At 51.8% G+C, this 22,203-nt stretch overlaps 1 protein-coding gene across 2 annotated transcripts in view; it reads right to left on the minus strand.

The window, feature by feature from the left end:
* ABAT (4-aminobutyrate aminotransferase) overlaps nt 1-22,203 on the minus strand; it is an 89,625-nt gene that overhangs the window by 34,851 nt on the left and 32,571 nt on the right. For both annotated transcript variants that reach the window (XM_023616351.2, XM_023616353.2), the window contains exon 2: nt 5,225-5,339. In XM_023616351.2, the coding sequence (XP_023472119.1) occupies nt 5,225-5,294 (70 nt within the window). In that variant the 5' untranslated portion in view covers nt 5,295-5,339. The remainder of the gene's footprint in view (nt 1-5,224; nt 5,340-22,203) is intronic.

Below are 22,203 nucleotides of genomic sequence, written 5' to 3' on the forward strand. Positions count from 1 at the left end.
TTTTCAGCTCAGCGTATTCCTGAGACATAAATGGAAGTCACAGGGCCGGGCCCGGTGGTGCAGCGGTTAAGTTTGCATGTTCTGATTCGGCGGCCTGGGGTTCACTGGTTTGCATCCTGGGTGCAGACATGGCACCGCTTGGCACGCCATGCTGTGGTAGGCGTCCCACATATAAAGTAGAGGAAGATGGGCCTGGATGTTAGCTCAGGGCCAGTCTTCCTCAGCAAAAAGAGGAGGATTGGCAGCAGATGTTAGCTCTGGGCTAATCTTCCTCAAAAAAAAAAAGGGAAGTGGCAGCCCCGAGTCTCCTTGATCACTGAGGGAAAGACAGCTTGGTGAATCCAAGAGCAGCGTGTGAGGATTTACCCCCAGGAGCCCCCAGAAATCCCTTTCGGGTCCCTGTTCATCTTTTATCTTCTTGGCACCCGTTTGGTGGTTGGGAAATGTTAGTTTCTCTGACCTGGGTTGCCATAATTGCATCAAACTAGGGACTCGCTAAACACTTCCTATCAATCATACATGTGATCTCATTTCATTCTTACACAACCTGTGGGGTAGTTATTGTGCCTGTTACACGGGAGGGGAGACTAAAACTCAGAGAGGGAAGAAATGTGCCAGGATGTCTCTCTCCGTCTCTCTGTCTCTCACACACACACAGACAAAACCACGACATTAGAAAACACTTAAACTTATTCTTAATTTGCCATGACTGCTTTGGACATCAAGGAAGGATTCTGAATTAATTCTGTAATAAAGTGTAGCCCTTTGAACATAAAGCCCAGTTAAAAATCCAACACTATCCTTATTTTAAGGGATGAAGAAACCAGCTTTTATCGTCTTCTGTCGGATCCTAAAATAAAAAGAGTTTATTCCATTATCGGAGAGTTCAGGGTCATGAGGACATACTGGTGACTTTTTTTATACTAAACTGTTGATGTCATCTTTGGCCAGAACTCAGGGCTACTGGGTCAAGACTGACTCCGACTAGACGCATGTAGAAGTGGGACACGTATTTGGGTAAAGATAGCTCTCAACCGGTGCTGATCTTTCTTTCCTTCCAGCAAAGAGGGAAGTGAAAAACTCAAAATGAGCAGAGCTGTCCTCACTTGAAGACATGCAAGTCCTTCCCTCCTTTCTCCAGAAAATGCCCTGACGTCGCCTCGTAGCCATCAGATCTCTCGGGAATTGGAAAGTGGGAATACGCGGATGGGACGCAGACGGCCGGGGGCGCTGGAGCTGGGCTCTCTTACAAGTCACACGAGCAGATCCATTTATCATGCACTTATGGTGAATGTGTGAATGTACCAGGTGTTATCCTGAGTGCTTGACATGGATTACCTCCTTTAAGCCTCACAACCCTCTAGGAGGTAAAGGTTATTATTATTCCTGTGTTGCAGAAGAAGACGCTGAAGCTCAGAAAGGTCAATCAACTTGCCCAAGGTCACACAGCTGGTAAGCGACGAAGCTGGAAATTTGTCTAATTTGTCTGTCTGACCTCTCCTTTCCTAGACACCATGAAAGTATCTGATGATACCTTTCATCTCATCGAATGCCGGTCTTTGAAATGAAACATTTGCAGGAAAACAACTCACTTCCCACAGAGGCAAATTACTATCTGTAGCACAAGGAAGCAAAAAAACTTTGAATTAATATTGAATGACCCAGCGTTTTCATTCATGAATAAAACAGAAGGCCCAGAAGGGGGGGGTGTGACACACGAGACCCAGCACTGTGGGTAAACGCAGCCGGGCCCCCTGCGTCGGCTAATGATGCTCACCACCCTCAGGGGCCACGCCAATCCACAGTCAGTTTTTAACTCCAAACCATAAAAACAGTCATCGAACCTTTTTAACATCCTCTTGATCTTTATACAGAGAGTAATAAATGAATGTCATTTTCCCCAAACATCAAGGGTTCCTTATGTGAGCCGGTCAAAGTCAAGGTCAAGTTCAACTGGAGTTGTTTGCTCTGTTTTTCCTTTAAAAAAATCTTATCATCCCCTCAACTTCCACCCCATTTATTTTTTGATAACACGAGCATCGAGGAAAATATCACTCAGCAGTAATGGGGAAATAAATACGTGTACTTTCACACCCTGAGATAACAACGTTGCCGTCTAGTCTCCACTCTCTGTGCTTTATTTGCCAATATGTGTTTACAAACTTTCGGGGGCGGGCATGAAGCAACGCCGCTGGGAACACGGCCTCAGGTCATGACCTAGCATCACGGTTAACGGCTTCACCGTGGTCCAGTGGGTGCAGACTCCGCATAAGCACGGCGGGTGCGGGAGCGGCCTGTGCCTTCCGGCTCGGGCACCCTCCTGCTCTCCTTCACTGCGAGGAAGCCACTCCCGTGTTGTGAGCTGCTCCGTGAAGAGGTCCACATGGCACTGAATCCAGCCTCAGCCCTGTGAGTGAGCTTGGAAGCGGATTCCCAGCTCCCACGGCGAGCCTCCAGATGACACCACAGCCCCGACTGACAGCTCAGCGGCAGCCTCAGGAGACACCTACAGCCAGAGGGTCCAGCCAAGCCGCCCCCAGACTCCTAATCCACAGAGACTGTGAGATGGTGTTATTTTAACCTGCTAAGTCTGGGGATGTTTGTTATGTGGCAACAAATAACAATACAGAGGTTAAGGGTGTGGGTCCTGGGGCCACACTGGCTTGATTCAGAGCTTGGTTCGGCCACTTGCTAACTGCCAGACTCTGGGCAAGTTACTTAATTTCTCTAAGTCTGTTTCCTCTATCTTATGGTGTTGTGGTGAGGACAAAACGGATTAAAAGAGATTATTTCTATCATTTCAAAACCATTCCCTGGTGGTGACCAGCCCATCAGCGGTGTATGAGAGCGCAAATCTTCCTGCATCTTTGCCAACACTGTATTTTACTATTAAAAAAAGAATCTGGAGCCGGCCCGGTGGCGCAGCAGTAAAGTTCACACGTTCCGCTTCTCGGCAGCCTGGGGTTCGCCGGTTTGGATCCCAGGTGTGGACACGGCACCGCTTGGCAAAAGCCATGCTGTGGGAGGCGTCCCACATATAAAGTAGGGGAAGATGGGCCCGGATATTAGCTCAGGGCCAGTCTTCCTCAGCAAAAAGAGGAAGATTGGAAGCAGATGTTAGCTCAGGGCTAATCTTCCTCAAAAAAAAAAAAAAAGAATCTATTTATCACCTATCTACCTATCATACTAGATATGCCAAATTGGTAGGCCAAAAGAAAAGAAAAAATCTTATGGTTTTCTAAATCTGGCAGAAGAGTGCCAAAAAAGGATTCAACTCCGACCAAGACAACGCACAGCCGAGTAACTCTGATTTAGCCATTTCCGTTTTTTTTGCATTGTGCCTCCGTTTCTGTTAGGACACTCTCCACCTTATTGTGAATGTCAGTGAAGCGCTCTCCCATGGACCATTTCTTCTGATACAGGAGACAGGTGGAGCAGCGAGGACACTGTTGTCACCCCCACTTTCCTGACGACAAAGCTGAGGGGTGGGGAGGCTCTGCCCATTGCTTCGGCTCGCGTGGTTAACAAGTGGCAAAGCCAGTAGCCCAGCCTTGAGTCTTAATCCACTGCTCTTTCCTCCTCGTCTCCCTGGGAAGTCCTGGATGTCCTTGAGAATGACCTTCAAAAGTGGATCTGCGTGTGCCACCTGGCCATGCGGGGGGGCCAGGGGCCACGTTCCCTTTCCACTGATGTGTCCTCAGCACCGAGTGCAGCGCTGAGCAGGTGATCAACACTGTTAGTCATGGAATGAATGAATTTTCCACGCCAACAGCTTGGCATATGCCATACCTGTGCCGTTCTGGTTTCTGTTGATTCTTAACATAATTATGGGTGAGCACTAATATGCGTCTCTTATAATTAAATAAAACAAAGCACAACCTCAAAAGCTACTAGTAACTCCTTGTGGTTATCAAGGTCAAGAACAACAAGGAAAGACTGAGCAACTGTCACAGACGGGAGGAGACCGGGGAGATGTGACGAATAATGCAGTCTGGACGCTGGGACAGAAAGAGGCATTAAGGGGAAGACAGGTGAAATGCAAACAGAAATCTGGAGTTTGGTTAACAGCCTGTCCAGGACCAGGTCAGTTTCTGAGTTTCGACAAGAGCGTCTGGTGATGGAAGACGTGAAACAGGGCAGCCGGGCGAGGAGCACAGGGGATCTCTCAGGACCACCTTTGCAACTTCTCTGTACATCAACAATATTCCAAAATAAGATGTCTATTTTTAAAATAAAAGCTGCTCATACTCCTGGGAGAGGAGCAAACACTCCTGCTTTTTATCCCACCCGGGACACAAACACCACATTCAACATACAAACCATGAACATGGCCATCAGAAGGCAGGCAGGACCAACAACAACAAGAGGACACTGTGACCACATGTGTGGGGCTCTGAGAGCCTGGGGACAGACCGGAGGGGCAGGGCATCCAAAGGAGGCTCCCGTTTGTGTCTCCTTCTCCCAGAGCCGCAGGAGGCATATGGAGGAGGGCTGGTAACTCCCTTGTTTGGGGCCAGACACACTTGGATTCAAGTGGCTGTGTGACCTTGGCCAAGTGACCTCGCTTCTCTGAGCCTGGGTTTTCTCATCTGTAAAATAGGATTCACTCGTGCCTTGCTGGTGGGACTACGGGGAGGGAGGTCTCACAAGGTCACGCCCCCAGGATGCTCGCTTGGCTAAGCTGCCTGCACTCAGTGGGGCAGAGGGAAACGGAGGCACCCGAGAGACGGCGGTGGCCGAGTGAGCCAGTGCTGGCGGCCATTTGGGTGTAGGAAAGGAGAGAGAGGTGGAGAGAGGGCGGAGGGGGGTGGGACATTCCTGGGACGCTGCCTCCTGTCCAGTGCCCTTGAACACAGTGGACTTTGCGTCAATTACTGAGACATTTGTAGCTTTCGTGTTTCCTGGCAGCAAGCCCGGCTATGTGTTTTCCCCAGATGGTCCCTGTCGGGGCGGCCTGGGCCCTTCTGTCTGCTGGGGCCACCACCTCTGTGCAAAGAGAGTGGCTCCAGGATGGATCAGCTGTCTAGACGCTGCAGAGCTGTCCACCAGGGACAAGAGCATACGACAGACAAGGGAGCTGCGAGGGGTGGTAATGGGGACAGTTTTATGGGGGATAATGGGACAGCCCCAGAAGCGCTGGCTGGCCAGTCCTTTTATCCCCAAGGACTCTTCCAGCCCAGAATCCTCAGTCTTGATTGTGGCTTCCATCAGGACCAGGGCTTACCGGGCACAAGTAGGCGGTAGTTGTGCTGGAAGCTGCAGGCCAGCCGCCGGGTGAGCAACATGGAGGCCATGATCCCCTCCTTCAGGAACAGAGACCCCCTTCACACGCTACCTCCCTGAAAGAAACCAGAAACCAGAGTTAGGCCAGCAAAGACCACCGCCCTGCCGGCCACGTACCCCAGCCCCACCACTTCCCCACACAGTGGAGAAGGTTCTTCTGACATCAGATGCCCTGCTTCCATGTTGGATATCCACTTTAAGCCAAAGCCCGGTCCCGTGCATTTTCATTGGACCTTGACCACACCCAGGGAGGATTATGATGCCCATTTTCCAGACGGAAAAACAGAGAGGGGGGACAGAGTTGACTCGAGATCCCCCGGTAAGCGAGATGACAAGCTCAGCACGTCATCCACCCGGACAAGGGAGCAAGCCTTCAGACAGGGGGAACATCAAACATCACGGTGACTCTCGATGTGGGAAGCTGGGAGCTCCCTCTGCCCTGTTCCCACGTGGAATATTGGTCGTCGGGCTGTCTGGGGATCCTGGGACCGGCGGAGAGTCAGGCGGCCCATTTTGGGGGGTGTGCACCTCCAGCATGACCAACCGTCCCGAGTTCACTCGACACTGAGGGGGTTCCTGAGATGTGGGACTTTATGTTTCCAAACCAGAAGGGCCCCAGCAAACCGGATGGTTACCCTACACAGCCCCGGGAGTCAGGGCTCCCGGCTCCCGCCTCACAGGTGTGCGGATTCTCTCCAGACTCCTCCTAAGTCCTGCCCCCAAATCCTGGCCTCACTCTGCTGCTGCCTTTCGCATCCGGGCCTGGAGCAGTGCCACCCCCCACATCGTTTATTTCCTTTTCCCACCTCGCCCCACACCCCTCCCCGCCTCCCCAGGCCACCAGTCAAACGTGCTCTCTGTGCGCCTTGCTGTTTGTGGGTCTTCTTGCTAAGTGCCTGCTTCATCATTTGGCATGTGTGTTTTCAGTGGTGTTGTGCTGTATCTTAGAACAACGATGCAACCGCTTCTCGCTCCTACCTGTGGACCCTGTTTTCTGAGTCCTCTCCGTGTGCCGCACACGGTGCTGATCAGTCTACACACACAACGTTTGATATTTATTATTGTTAACGCCCACAACAACTCTATGTGGTCCCCTTTTTACAGATGAGGAAACTGACGCACAGAGAGGCTAAGTGGTGGATCTGAAAACAGAATTCAGATCTCTCTGACCCCAGAGTCAGAAAACTTCATTAGTACACAGTACTGAGCCCAAACGATCCATAGATGTCCATTCGTTCATTCTGCAATGTATATTCCATCACGCACTGACTTTGCACCAGGCACTGTTTCTTGGGCCGGACGTACATACAAGGGTGAATGAGCTAGGTGTGGAGCTGACATCCTTGTGAGGGACACAAGACAACGAGACACACAAGGGCACAAACAAGTGCATAATTACGGCTGGGGAAGTGCTTTTTAGGAAAAGTAGAGGGTGCTAGGAACATGATTTATCAAGGCCCCTTTATGTGCTAGACGCTGTACTGGCACTTTCCAGAACACTCACAACAGGGTAGGTAGGATTATCCCCATTTTACAGACAAGGAAACTGAGGCCCAGAAGTGATGTAATTTAACCCATGTACGTTGCAGCACTATTCACAATGGCCTAAAGGTGGAAGCCACCTAAAGTCCACTGAGGGGTGAATGGACAAAGAAAACGTATATACACACAATGGAATATTACTCAGCCCTAAAAAGGGAGGGAAATTCTGTCACAAGCCACAACATGGATGGACCTTGAGGATGTTATGGTAACTGAAAGATGCCAGTCACGAAAGGAGAAATACTGCGTGATGCCACTCACATGGGGCACCTAGAGTCAAGTTCTTAGAACCAGAAGGTAGAATGATGGTTGCCAGGTGCTGGAGGGAGGAGGAAAAGAGAGCTGTTCAGTGGGTATAGAGTTTCAGTTTTGCAAGATGAACAGGTCCTAGAGATCTGTTGCACCACAAGATATATATCATTAACACTACCACACCGTACACTGAACATGGTTAAGAGGGTAAATTTTACATCCTGTGTTTTTTACCACGATAGAAAGACGTGATGTGATCTACCCAGGGTCAGGGCAGGTCGGCAGTGGAGCCTGGGTTTGGATTCAGAGATGTCCGGCTTCGAAGTCCTAGCTTGTCTCTAACATGGGGGTTTATTCCAAGTTACGGCCACCCGAAACGTGCTCATGACGGCCTCGGGAGGCAGGGCCGCAGCCCTCCCGGGCTCCTCTCTGCCGGGCTGCCCGACTCTACCCTCCGCCCCGATGTGTGTAGAAACCCCATCTTGGACCTGGATGAGGAACAAGAGGGCCCGCCCGCCCAGTTCTCCGATCCTTTGATGACAGCATGGAGGATGCTCCAACCAGAGGTGACAGTCACTGATCCAGAGAGATCCTCAGCTGGAGGGGAGGCCTGAATCCCCGAAGACAGACTGGAACAAGGATGGATGATGGGTTAGATCCAGAATGCCAAGTGCACGTGGCTTACCAGTGCAGGTGAGGAACTGTGTGGGCATCCGGCACCGAGCTCAGGATGACGAGTTGGCAGAACCCATAACCCCGTGCCCCCATGGCTAATGGAATGTTGGGTTGTAATATTAGAAGCAGAGAGTGAAAAGGGGGGAGGTGGCTGGCATCGGCTTGAGGATCCACAAGTATTCTACAAATATTCATGTGCACCTACTGTGCGTCGGCCCTCCACTGGGCACTGGGGTACAGCGGTCAGTTAGATTCAGTCCGGTCCTCTAAGTCTCACCAGGTACTGAGCGCTCACATGTACGAGCTCCTGGCTGATGCTGCAGACACCACCCCGTTTCATCCCCAGAGCTCTATGGGGTGGCTGCCATCATTAGTCTGTCTTCACAGACGAGGCAACTGAGGCTTGCTGGGGAGTGGGTGCCGGAGGCGTCTTTTGGGGTGTCTGCTCAAGACACCAAGACTTCCCATTCTCAGAAGCTTCCTGCTCTGTCCACAGAGGTGCAGACCCAGCTGCCAGGTCTGTTCTGTGTGACCCACTGGCCACGGTTGACCGGACTGGGTTGGACCAGAGTCCTGAGCACTGTGGGGTCAGCTGCCATCTACCCCGTGAGAGAAGCCAGCATTCAGACAGAGTGTTTGGGTGGAGAAGAATGTGGCCTATGCAGCGAAGTCACCACCAGCAGAAGCAGCCACCAGAGAAAGAGAGCGGGTTCTGGAAGTGGGGGCCTCCATGGTTCCATCTCAAGCCTGCAGCCCAGTTTGGCATGGCAGTGAGCCGGAGTCCCCCTGGTCCTGGGGATGCGCGGGTGGAGGCGGGGGAGAGCCAGAGTGTCAGGCTCATAGACGTCCCTCCCCATGGAAGGAAACATCAAGAGGGAGGGAAAAGTGTTCCCATCCCAATAGTGCCTAGGTAAGAAAGTCTAGAAAGCCCCACCCCCGTTTTTGGCTTGCTTGTATTACTTTGAGTGGATTTCTCTTGCTTGCAAACAGAGTCCCGGCTAACAGCAGGGCTAAAGCATCAAACTCATGAGCCCCAAATCTTGGCAGTGCACTGGGAGTGACAGTGCCTCTTCGGTTCAGCATTGCAGGTGGAGTCCAGCCCTGCTGGGTGGCTAAGGATAAAGACTTCCGGCCAGCAAACCTCCTTCTCTCCCGGTGGGAGCTCCAGGATTCCTCCTGGGTGGAAGCGACTGTAGGAGGAGGTTGCTGGGTGAGATTCTGAAGGGTCCTTTATCCCCCTCCATCTGCTCAACCACCCAGTGAGGAGGGCACCTCCCCATTTCAGAGATGGGGAGACGGAAGCTGGAGGTGCTACGGGAGCTGGCCTTGGTCATAGGATTGCTGGGACCGTCCAATCCCAAAGCCTTTGCTTTCACTCATTGCAACATATCGATTAATTTAGCCAATAACAAAACACCTAACTTTGGTCTATTCAGGCTTGATGGATACAAATGATCTAGTTCAGAGAGAAAATTCTGTTGCTCTTCACCAGAGGAAATATTATTGAGAAAAGCATGAACGTGAAAGGTGTGACCATCAGTTAACTGAGAAACCATACTCTTTCCTTGATAACTCAATAGGTGTTTTTTTTAAAATCTATACTAGCACTTCCGACTCCATGCAAGCCTGTTAATTTAGCGGAGCAATTGCTGTCTCTCATTTAAAACCATTTGTCTCGAACCGGAGCACTTAAGACTCCACACCATTCAATTCCCATTAAACGTGTTTTTGAAAATGCGAGAAGCTCGGAGAACTCGAATATTAACATTTGAATGCTCCGCAAAAAGTGAGACGCACACCGGCACACTTTCAATTACAGAATGTCACACTGGGAAATAGATGGAGGTGACATTTCCATGGCCCGCAGTTGAAACTGACCTTATAAGGAAACCTGATCTCCATCAGACATTAATTCTGAGCACGACAGAGTTCTAACAACCAGAAGAGTTAATGTCACTTGTTCACTTTCTCTAGCCCACTAATTCAATCAACAGAAATTAATTAGGCTCCTGTTAGAAGCAAGGCACTGCATTATTTAGGTGCAGGAGAAACGAAGACAGATAAAACACCCCTCTCTTTCTGAAGCCCGTTAATTTAGTGGTGGAGGAATGAGGGGGAGAAAATGGGAGCTCTACTGCACTAGGCCGCTTTACCCATCATGTCAATAAATTCTTAAAATAACCTGGCAAGGTAAGTATATAAAGATTTTCCAGTTCACTGTCAACAACTGCTTCTGTATAAGACAGGATGCAATCAGGACTTTCGTGGGCCTGAGCAAGGTGCCACGGGAACACAGAGAGATGAATTCTGGTGGCGGTTAGGATGCTAATGCGGCGTCACCTGAGCTGCACCTTGAGGGGCTGGGAGGTTTCAGAAGCCAAAGAAGAAAGGAGAGGCAAGACCTGAGCAAATGCTCGGGGGCGTGAGAGGCCTGGAACGGGCAAGGATTTGGGGGCACAGAGAGAGGGGCTGGGACCTGAAATCACAGAGTGGTGGAAGGGAAGATGAGCGGCAGGACCAGCTGGAGCTGCCTGCCTGCTGATAGGACCCTCTGGAGACCCTCTCAAGGGGGAGGGAGCCCAGCTCTCCAGTCTTATTCAGAAGGGTCCTGCACAGCCAGGTCTCCACGTTGGGGGTGGGGAGGGGAACAGGCACTCGGCATGTCAGTGAGATGCTGGGGTCACTGTGCGCTGGGGAGGGGGGCTCACAAGGTATGTTGGAGGGCACTGAATGGGGTGGGAGTTGATGGGGAGGAAGAAGTCAGGGCCCGGATCCTAAACTTGCAGTCTTAGAGTTAGCACGGCCTTTAAGAATTATGGGTTCCTCAAAAAGTCAAACACAGAATTACCATGTGGCCCTGCAAATCCACTCCTAAGTATATACGGTCACGCACCGTACAACGACATTTTGGTCAATGACGGACCACACATATGATGGTGGCCCCAGAAGATTAGTCCCACGGAGCCTAGGGGGGTAGGGAGCTGTACCATCTGGGCTTGTGTAAGGGCACTCTTTGATATTTGCACAACGATGAAATCGCCCAATGACGCATTTCTCAGAACGTGTCCCTGTCATTAAGTGACGCATGACTGTCCTCAAAAGAAGAGAAAACAGGAACTCAAACGAATACACGTACATTCAGAGCAGCGCTACACACAAGCGCCAAAAGGTGGAAACCACCCAGAGTCTCCATCGACCCATGAACGGATCAACAAAACGTGGTCTACTCACACAAAGGAGTGTTATTCTGCCATGAAAAGGAATGAAGGGCTGACACAGTCTCCAACACGGATGAACTCAAAAACAGAAGGCCACCTACTGTACGATTCCATTTATATGAAACTTCAAGAATACGTAAAGCCGAAGAGATGGAAAGCAGATTAGTGGTTGTCAGAAGTGAGAAGGATAGTGGGCCAGACTCCTCAGTGGTTCGGGGTGACGAAAAGCTTCTGGAACGAGACAGTGGTGATGGCTGCACAATACTGTGAATGGACTAAAAGGCACTGAATTGTTCACTTAAAATGGTTAATGGTTCATTTTGTTCAGTGAGTTTGACCTAAATAAAAAAATAAAAATAGGAAAGAATTATGGAGCCCTCGTCCTTTACAGATGGGGGCGAGGGGGTCAGAACAGCACACACTAATCACATAGGCCTGCATTTGCACTCCTGCCTGCTCCGGGCTGGGTGATCCGGGTTTCGCTTCCTTTATCACTTAGGGGACATCACGGCGCCCCGTGACAGGCCAGCGCTGTGCGTGGGTGCTGCTGCTGAAACGGCGAACAAGACCAAGATGAAGCTGTTCTCCCGGCTTATAGTCTAGCAGCTGGCCTCAGTGTCCTTACCTGTGCAATGGGGGGTAGTAACAGTTCCTGCCTCTCGGCTTCTTACCAGGACTAAATGAGATTAAGCGGCAAAGGTCCCGGCACAGAGTGACTGTTGATGGTGACTGTGCTGCTGCTGCTTAACGTTAGAGAGAGACGGGTCTAGAACCCACTTGTCCCATGGACTTTCTCATACTGCCCCTAGGCTAGGAGCATCAGCAAGACCCAACATAAGGGAAGAAGCTAACTTGCTGGGTTCTGGGTGGGGTTGGGCTGGCAATAAATATCACATTGTGATCAATGGGTACTGACTATTTGAAAGATTTTATGGCCTCTTTTAGGCTTTGAGGGAAAAAGAGCTGTGATTGATTAGTCATGTCTGTCACGTGCACCATGATGGACAGTACAGGTACATGTGCTGTGCATGGAGCTGGCATCCGAGATTGGGCTTCAGACTATAAAGCTTGGGTCCAAGGCACCATTCTACCTTATGTAACTGTGCAACACAGTGAAACTTATGAAAATGCTCTGAGCCTCAGTTTCCTTATTTCTGGAACCAGGAGAGTGATGCCTCGCTCACAGCTGGGCTGTGCTGGGAATTAGTGAGAGCAGATGTAAACAGCCTGGCGTATCACAGGCACATGAGACGTTTGAGTTTACTCTGTCTCTGACTTCTGCTCTCTTTCTGCTGACGATGCTAGAGCTCTAGAGCTCTGTGCTCTGAGGTCCGTGGAGGTTTCTGGGTCACTGAGGAAAGGGGCCCGAGAGAGGGGCAGACTCTCCCGGTGGACTTGCTCCGGAGCCCCTCAGATGCAAGCCGGCCACAAGGGAAGGCTCCTTTTCCCCGGTAGAGATGCCTGGAGCATCGACAGTCACAGCAGAGAGCTGGGCGCCCGGGATCCTGGGGCCTCTGTGGTGGCGGCAAGTCCCTAACCTCTCTGATGCAAGCCACCATTGTCTCTCACCTGGACAAGGGCGATGACATCCTCGGGGGCCTCTTGGCTTTCTCTCTTGCTCCCCTTCCATCTGCTTTCTACTCGGTCCCTGATCTTTTTAAGGATAATTCATCTCACATCACTCTCCTGCCTAAAACCCTCCAATCACACTGAGAAAATGTGAACCCCGAGAGAGTAGGGGTCGGCTTTTTCTTGTTTCCACGGCATCCAGAGCTTGGCAAGGTTCCTGGAGTCAATTTATGCTTTGAATGAATTCAACGTGTCTGAGCTGTGAAATGAGGACACTTAACACCTGCCTTTTGAGGCCGATCTGAGGATTCGTATTAAAATCAGGGAGCAGGTCTGACATTCATGTTAAAACGACAACTTACCAACAATATTCCCCTCCCCTCAACTGTGAAGTCGCTGCGGTGAGGGGGTCCACCACAGCCCCGCTCTGACTCAGATACCAAAGGCGCATCCCTCTCTCGGCCTCGGTGTCCTCACGTGTAAAACGTGGGTGTGGAGCACACCGTTTCTAAGGCCCCTTGGGACCCTCAGAACCATCTGGCAGGCGTACTGGGAGCTCCACAGTTTACTGAGCATCCCGCACGGCACTGCTCCCCGAGCCCCACGCCGACCCCAGGAGCAGCATTAGCATCGTCCTTTGGAACAGACTGGCCCCTGGATGCACCCGGGAAAAGGAGGGGGTGGCCTGAGGGATCCCGGGTTGTGGGGGGGGCTTCGGGGCATTGGCACCCCCTGAGGGTTGTGACCCAGGGAAGGCTGCAGAAATCCCCAAATCAGAATGGAAAGCGGGGTGGTGGCGGGCACTCCTGGTCTTTGAAACCCCAAATCTCCCCGTGTCTTCCACACCGCGGTTCCCCCTCACTTTCTTAATTAATTCTCACACCCCTTGTGTTTACTTAACGTATTTCTTGAAATCACCTTGTTTTTTAAGTTTAAATAAACTCATTTTCCTAGAACCCTTTCTAAACTCTACCCAACCCCCTTCCTTCAAAGTTTCATTTGCTGCAAATAAAGGTGATTGGGGAAAGGCTGTAATAAAATCAAGGCAGGTCATTGAGTTAAAAGTTGGATAGGGGTCAGCTCGGTGGCACAGCGGTTAAGTTCGCACGTTCTGCTTCGGCAGCCCAGGGTTCGCCGGTTCAGATCCCGGGTGTGGATCTACACACTGCTTGTCAAGCCATGCTGTGGTAAGCGTCCCACATATAAAGTAGAGGAAGATGGGCACAGATGTTAGCTCAGGGCTAATCTTCCTCAAAAAAAAAGAAAAAAAAAAAACCCCAAACCCCCAGGGATTTGTTTCCTTGACGTGATCAGAACTGAAGGAGAAATTTAAATTAATCCATCAATTAAACAGAACAGGAAGCATCGGAATACACAGCGAGCGAGGGGACTTTTCGGGTGGGGCATGCGACAGGCCTGCAAAAATGCTGTTTCTTACTACGTGTCTCCGTCAAAATGAGCAGGAAACCCGGCTCTAAGCAGAGAGCGAGTCCTCCAGTTGCTCCCACCTCTCTCTCTCCCTTTTCCTTTAATTAAAATGCTAACTAGTTCTCTCTGCTCCCTCTTATCGGCCTGGAGCATTTGGAGGGCGGGATGCGATGAGAGTCCACAAGGTTTAGATCAATAGGATGAGAGGAATTCAGGCGAAAGGGCAAAAGGAAGAAAGGAAAATCCTTCCAATTTGCTCAGGAGGGAGAATAAAAGTCGTGGAAGCACGGGCTTCGGTGTGACGCCCGCACCTGCTGCGCCGTGCAGGCGCCGTCCACGTGGAATTTCAGCGGCCTGCAGGGTTTGCCCGGCCTGACAGCCTCTGAAGGTCTCAGAGCTCACAAGCCAGCCATTCTTACCGTTGGCTGCTCATGGGAATGAGGAGAGTGAGCTCCCAGGCGGGATCCGGGCATTGGTGACGCTCCCGAGGCCAGGTGGAGAACTACGGCCATGAGGGGTGGCCGGTGGGCCCTGTGCTTGACCCACGTCTGCATGACCCCCACGTCCCCGGAAATGGGGGTTTCTGACTTTGAAAGTTAGACTTCCCAAAGAGACAGGGAGAGAGAAGCCCCAGGGTGGCTGTTTCCCAGGTGGTGTGTAGGGCGTTGAATGGGAAACCAGCCCCTTTTACCCACTGTGTGACCTCGGGCACATTAAGTAACCTCTCTGTGCCTCAACTTCCTCATCTGTAACATGAGGATAATACCAGTTGGACCCACCTTGTGGGCCAGCAGAGGGTGAACCGAGACCTGGGACTTGGGTCCCTGCTGTATCTCCAGCCCCAGAGCAGCGCCTGGCTACAAATATCACTGACTAAACAGTCAACGCTCCACGAACACCCTATGAAGATGGCGTCTGTCTCATCTCACTATGCTGCCTCATGGCCCCTGTGAACACAAAAATCTTTATGTGCAGCACAGACTAGAGATGGGTCCCCCAGACCTCTCTGGGGCCCCAGAGATGCTTCCTGCATTCTCCCGTGTGCTCTCGGGGCCAAGACAACAGAGCTGGCAGGGGCTGGGGACATTCCTTTCCTGTCTGCAGCCCCAGCCATTGGCTTTCTTGCAGACCCAATGGGACACAATGACAGGCTCAGTGCCTCTGTTGTCAAGGCCAGGGGTCGCCATGGAAACCAATAAAGCCGGAGCCTGGGGCCTTTGCTGATGGCTAACAGGGCCCCATTCACGGGGCCAGGACAGCTGGCATTGGGACAGGAGGCTTTCTCTCGGGCCTGGCTTTCCTCCTCCAGCCCCAGCTCCCGCAGCCTCCCACCCTCCCTCTCTGCGTTCCTAATTTCCTATAACCCGCCTCTGGGGGGTTATACAGTCATCGGTGACTTGCATAAGGGGAGGGGAATTCTGTTCTTGCAAACAGGCACGTGCTGACCCCTCGGAAGGATGGAGCGGGCAGTTGAGAAAGTCACACGAGCCAGAAACCGGGTCCAAAAGTGCCATAGATTAGCTCGATGACTCTGGGCAAGTCGCTCGGCTCCGCACGGCCTCAGTTTCCTCACCCATAAAATGGGAAGAAGGGAGCCAACCCCTGAGGTCATGGCGTGCTCCATCTGGCAGCGGCACGCACACCGGGCATGGGAGAGACGGCTCATGGCAGGCCGTTTTCTCAGGCCAGAGACCCCTCTCCACCGGGTAGGGAAGGCGTTTCTTCTCCGCCCTGGATGTGGGGAAGCGCTATTTGCACGTCCCGTGTCCCCACCAGAACGTCTAGGTTCTCTGAGATGCTGCTTTGGCCCCGACTCCCCAGCCTCGTGCATCCAGGCTCCCCCAGGAGGACGAGGGCAACGTCAATCACGGACGCGGGGCGCAGGAACACATGACTGTAGAGCGGGTGGCCCCCAGCCTGTGAGCAAAGTGAAGGAAAAACACACGCGGCTGCAAATCCGAGCCCTCTGCCTGGGAGGGACAGCCAGCCTCGTCCTGGGGCAGGAAAGACGTGGCAAGACGCGGCTGCGAACGGAGGAGCTGGTTTTTGGTGTCCCACCCATCAAGGGAGGAGTGGTGGAAGAACAGATCTGGTGTGCTTTTTTTTTTTTTTTGGTGAGGAAGATTGTTGCTGAGCTAACATCTGTGCTAGTCTTCCTCTACTTTGTATGTGGGATGCTGCCACTGCATGGCCTGATGAGCGGTGTGTAGGTCTGCGCCTGGGATCCGAACTCACGAACCTGGCCGCCTAAGTGGAGCCCACAAACTTAACCACTATGCCACCGGGCTGGCCCACAGAACAGATCTGGTTTAAAAAGGATGCCTATGCCGACGCTGAGGGCCGGCCTCTGACATCTGTTCACTCAGTTCCACCAATGTTGACCGGGCACCTGTGCAGACACCATGCAGAACAAGGACGTGTCCCGCTCTGATCCCGGGGGAGGGCCAAAATAAACAAACAAACAACGTCAGCGCGATTGGAGGAGACACATTTCCCGTTCTGAGAAAACAAACGATTTTGAGGACTCCGGGAACTGCCACATATGCAAATGCCACAGCCTGTAACCACCGAATCATTTATTTCGTTCGAGGTCTGCACCGCAGGTGGCTTGGAAACACTTTCTTGGTGATTGGAGCTATGGTGTGTGCCTGACAGGATTCCCATAATCCCTTGGAAATATCCCAACTTTTCACTAACTGGAAGGATCCTTCATTTATGCGTGTATGTAGGGATCGGCTATGATTGAATGAATGAATACCTCCTGTGTCAAGGCTTAACACACACTGTCTCATCTAATCCTGGACGATAAATACTACTCTTCCCATTTTCAGGTGAGGCAATAGGCTCAGAGAGGTTTGGCCACTTGCACAAGGACACACAGCTAGAGATGGTGGAGCTGGGTTAGAACCAGGACTGTCTGGGCTTGAAGACCAAGCTCTGGGCACATTGCCACATTGGTGGCTTCGATCCTTACCCAGAAACCTCACCAGACAACTCAGACCAACACACACCTCTTTTCCAGGAAGAAAAAAACCTCCAAACCAACAGTTACCACTGTCTGCAGCCTTCCTGAAGATGCTCAGCTTTTGGCCACACACTCATTTCCAACCTCAGCCCACACTTGGCGCTTCTCCTGAACCGTAACTCTCCTCCCAAAGTCCCTGAGGAGCCCTGGCCCCCGCAGTGGGACGTTAGGTCCTTTGGGTGGAAGAACTGGCATCTCTATGACTGCCGGTACTTGGGACAGCTCCAGGTGACGGAGAACGCCGCCTGCATGCTGGGAACAGGAATCTGTGATGGAGTTCGCCTGCCTCTTCCGGCTTCCTAACTCGCCTGCCGCCTCTTTAAACATTTTGGTGCAAGAGAGACAGCAAAGGGGAGGTCCAGGGATATATAGAAGCCCCCTTACGTTCCAAGACCCCCAGTGGATGCCTGAGACCACGGATAGTTCTGAACCCTACGTATACTGTGTTTTTTCCTGTTTATACACATTCGAGGTGCGACAGCAAAACTAGCATAAATTTCCTTTTTCTTCACAATTTCACGAATAGAAGTTTCGTTCTACTGTAGATCTTGGCAACCTCAGCTTATGATTTTTTTTCTTTCCTTATTCAGTTGAGAACTTTCGCCTTTTCACTTAAAGGGAGCACTTGACGGTTTCTCTTTGGCATATCCGAATTACCAGCATCACTAGTCTCGTGCTTTGGGGCCATGATTAAGTAAGATAAGGGTTACTGGAGTGCAAGCCCTGCGATCCCGCCACAGTCCATCTGATAGCTGGGACGGCTACTGAGTGACTAACGGCGAGAAGCGGGTACCAGGTGGACCTCGGGATGATTTATATCTCAGGCGGGATGGAGCGGGACAGCATGAGATTTCATCACGCTACTCTGTATGTGTGCAATTTAAAACTTGTCGAGTGTTGACTTCTGGAATTTTCCATTTAATATTTGCAGACTGCGGTTGACAGCGGGTAATGGAAACCTTGGAAAGCGAAACCGCGAATAATGGGAGCTACCGTAGTAACGAGAAAGCACCACGACTCATCGCCTTCCGAAAAAAAGCTGTTCCGACCAAACAGGCAGGCTCCCCCCTCACTTGAGATGTGCCCACGATGGCCGTCCATCCCATGACCCAGAAGCCGGGCTGCCCGATGGCACTTGAGAGTCGATTTTGAAGACCCTCGTGCCCAGCCACCTTCCCATCTGGCGGCTTGTTTTTTCGAGACATAGAAGGTGGTCTGCCCACTCAGGGAGTGCCCGGAGCCTTCCCTCGGGATGCTGGGTCAGGTGGCTGGAGTCGTTAACCTGCAGCTGACCATGCCTCGTTTAGCGGGTTTAGCTAAAGGGGTGGGGCTCATAGGACAAAATGTGGCACCAAAGAAAGAGCTGGGATAGGAACCAGGGGAAGAAGGTTGACCAGAGGATGCCTGTGACTATCAACGTGCGAGGCTAGAAGAGTGTCAGTCAATTGTCCAACGGCAAGTGCTCTCCCAATGTTTTGTCCACACAGAGCCAAACATCCACGGAGAGGAAACCCCTCCAGGGGTCCAAACTCCCCGGGCTCCTCGGCTCCCATCAGGAGGCGTGCTCTACCTCCCTTCCCTTTGAGAAAAAGGCCTCCATTTCACTTTCAGGGGAAAACAAACTTGCTAGGTAAAAAAAGCAAATCTCTAAAATAATGCGCTTGAGACATGTACAAACCCCCCAGCCATCCTCCAGGTCAAGAGCTAAGGGCTGCAGCAGCAGTTGGAGAGTTTTAAATGTGCGCCATTTTATTTTCTCACCTAACAGAGCCGACCCAGCTGCTCTCTTGCTTGAACATTCCCTGGCTCCCTGTTACCCGCAGGATAAAACTGAGCTGCGGGGCTGGGCACCCAGCCCTCTTAGAGCCTGTATCTCCTGCCCTGCCCTGCCCTGCTGACACTGACCTGCATGCTCTGCTCTTTCCCGCCTCCAGGTCATCACTCACGTGGTAATGTCTGTTGAAACATCCTTTCTACCCCCACCTCCTCTTTATATTCCTTTAACTCTGTGCATCTTTTTATATCGAACCTCTGGTCACCTCCTCCAGGAAGCCTTCCTGAGCCTCAATTCAGGGTTAGATGCCACTCAATCTGTATTTCTCCAGCAATCTATCTGGTTTTTTTTTTTCTAATGAAAATTTCCAAACACAGAATGAACTTGGCTATACCTACCCCTAGTTTCAACTGTTGACATTTGCCATGTTTAGATTATCCATCAATTTATATACACGTTCTTTTCCAGGTCACCTGTAATGTGACAATCTGTTCACATCTCTGTCTCTCCCCTTAGCCTGTGAAATTCACTTGTGCACCCATTCACTTGTTCATGGATTCACCGCCAGGCACTATTTTCTGATGGCCCACTGTCTGAAGACACGATACTAAATCCTAAGGACCAAGGTCGGGCCCGGACAGCAGAGTCTCTGCCTTCTGTTCCAGCGGAAGAGACAGACGACAAATAAGTAGACAAATAAGATAATTTCACACTGTGATGAGTGAGGGGCATCAGCAGAACTCCATGGCGAGTGACTGCCGCATCTCTGTGCCCCCAGCATCCCGCACCACGTCCACAAACGTTGGCTGTGCTGCCCAGCCAGGTGCTCCGACCACAGGGTCCCACCGCGGCCTGTGCTCTGGGGTCACTATGGCAACCGTCCTTTCCTTCCGCCGGCCCCCGTGAAGGGGGACGGGGAAGGGGACCAAGACCACTGAGGAGCCGCCCCACCTGCTCAGGCCTGAGACCCCTGCCTTCCGCGGTCTGCTCTCAGGATGACTTCTCAAGTGTGAGAACATCTGGCTCGCAAAACCAGGTGAATTTATCAATGGTCCCCATCTGGCCTATTTCTGGATCAGTCTGAGGAGCTATAATGTCAATGGGCGAAGGCAACACAGACAAAATACAAGAGGCTGGGGCCAGCCCCCAGGGGCGGACTTGGGCAGCTCTGCTGAGCTCGTGGGTCTAGGGCTCCGTGGAACAGGTGGGGGTCCTCGGAGCCCTTCACTGCGCACCTGAGTAACTGTTGCGGGGGAGTTATGGAGGGCGGTCCTGCTGGGAAGAGGTGGCATACGGAGGCCCGTACCCACTCCCCCACCCTACACTGAGATCTCTGGAGCACCTATTAGGGGCCACCTGCCTAGACGCCTGGGGGGACCTCGGAGGCCAGCTCTGGAAAGCAAGCCTGCCCTGGCTGCAGAAGAGAAAGATCCTCCAGGTTTATCCATCCTGGGCCAAGGCAGGCACTGCTGTCATTACAAGATCGAGTATAACAGCAACAGCAACATTTACCGATCACTTACTTTGGGCCAAACCCTGTTTTAAGCTTTGACACATAACAGTGCCCTTAATTTTCAGAACAACCCTCTAAAGTAGTTACTATTATCATCCTCTCTTACCAAAAAGAGAAAAAAGGGAAATGGGAGCACAGAGAGGTTAAGTGACTTGCCCAACAACACACAGCCATGAAGTCGCCGACCCGGGATACAAACCCAGGCTGGCTCTAGATCCAGTGCTCTACACCACAGAAGTCACTCAGACTCAAACCAGAAGTGTTTCTTCTAGAGGTACAAGACTGCTGAGTGAGTTACCCTTTGTAATCTCACAGTTACGGTGGGCAGTGGGGCAGTGGAATGATGGGGTTTGGGCTTGGGTTTGAATCTGGCTCGGCCTCTGTTTTCTCAACTGGAAAATGGGGATGATAGAGCTCCCTCACCCCCAGGCTTCTCCGAGGACTAAATGAGGCGATCCACGTAAAACGTGCAAAAATGTTCAAACCTACACAAAAGTTGCAAGGACAGCTCAACAACCACTGCTTGTTCATACTCTGCCACATTTGTACCTGATATTTCACCCTGAAACCCTCCAGCCTGCATCTTCTAAGAACAAGGACATTCTCCTATATAACCTCAGTACAGACGATGTGAGATACACGGTATTTCATTCGCAGTCGGGAAATTCATCACTGACATAATACTATTAGCTAATATATCTACATGCAGATCCCCCGACTTGTCCCCAAAAGGTGTCTTGTGGCTGTTTTGTTTCCCGGATCCAGGCTCCACCCAGGATCCCTCAGATGCCCCTTTCATCGCCTTTCAGCTGGAACCATTCCTCAGCCCTTCTGCCTTTTATGACGTTGGCGTTCTAAGAGTTCAGGCTAGATGCTCTGCCTGCATTTCATCTTAATCACTATTTGTCTTTAAGTCCTTGTAAAATAAACTGCAGCTCAGGGCGAAGGGGGAGGGAGAGAGAGGTCTGCGGGGGACACGATGCCCGAGGTACAAGGTACGGGGGTCGGGCCAGGGAGGGCGCACAGCACTGGCTCCACTCGGGTGGAAGTGAAAGATTTCCTGGAAGCAGTGGCAGAGGACGCTTCAAGGTGATGAGAGCTCTGGCGGGTGACCGAGGTGGCAGGGCCACTGCAGACAGAGGCCACGGCGTAGGGGAACCAGAGCGGCAAACAACAGCAACGCCTCTCCGTGTGAGGGCACTGCGCCGTGATCACGGTCTGTTCCTACTTGGACCGGAACCTTCCAGAGGCCGGTCCTTGTGTCTGGATCTGGCCTTGCCCCCCAGGCGCCCACGGCGTGTCCAGCCCCCACTCAGCATCCAGTCACAGAGCGCCTGGCCCCCAGGTCTCCCAGATATTCAGGGAAGGGCGACTCCCCTCCAGGGCTGACGTGGCTGCCAGCTCTCACATACGCACTGCAGGATCGTAAAGGGCACAGCCTCAGGATTCCCACACCTTCCCTGCCAATGAAACGTGGCTTTCTCAACCTGCTTCCTTCAGGCCGCCTCTTGGGGAATGGGCCGCTCCTGTGAAAAATTTCAAAATGAACCTCTAACTGCCCGCAGAAGGAAAGGATGCCAGGGGAGTCACTCTCCAGTTTCCTCCACCTGCTCTGGGCATCAGCCATCCAGGTTGCCAAGCGAGTGATTCTCACGGAAACTCCTTCTGTCTTATGGGGAGAAGAAAGCAAAATGCCCTCTGATCGCGTCCCTGAGCCTTCCTTTCCCCTGGGTTTCAGAAAGAAAGGGGTGTGTGTGTGCTGTTTTAGCCCTTAGAATGGAAAGGAAGGGTTTATTTTGGGGCTTGAGCAAAGACGCCTTTTCAAGGTGACCCTCACTTCATTTCCTGGGACCAGAAGGCAGACGACTGTAGAAATGGTTCTGCCAGCCCACGGACTAAAGCAAAGCCCTTATCTGTCACTTTA

Source organism: Equus caballus, chromosome 13 (assembly GCF_041296265.1).
Source record: "Equus caballus isolate H_3958 breed thoroughbred chromosome 13, TB-T2T, whole genome shotgun sequence".
Taxonomy (NCBI): Eukaryota; Metazoa; Chordata; class Mammalia; order Perissodactyla; family Equidae; genus Equus; species Equus caballus.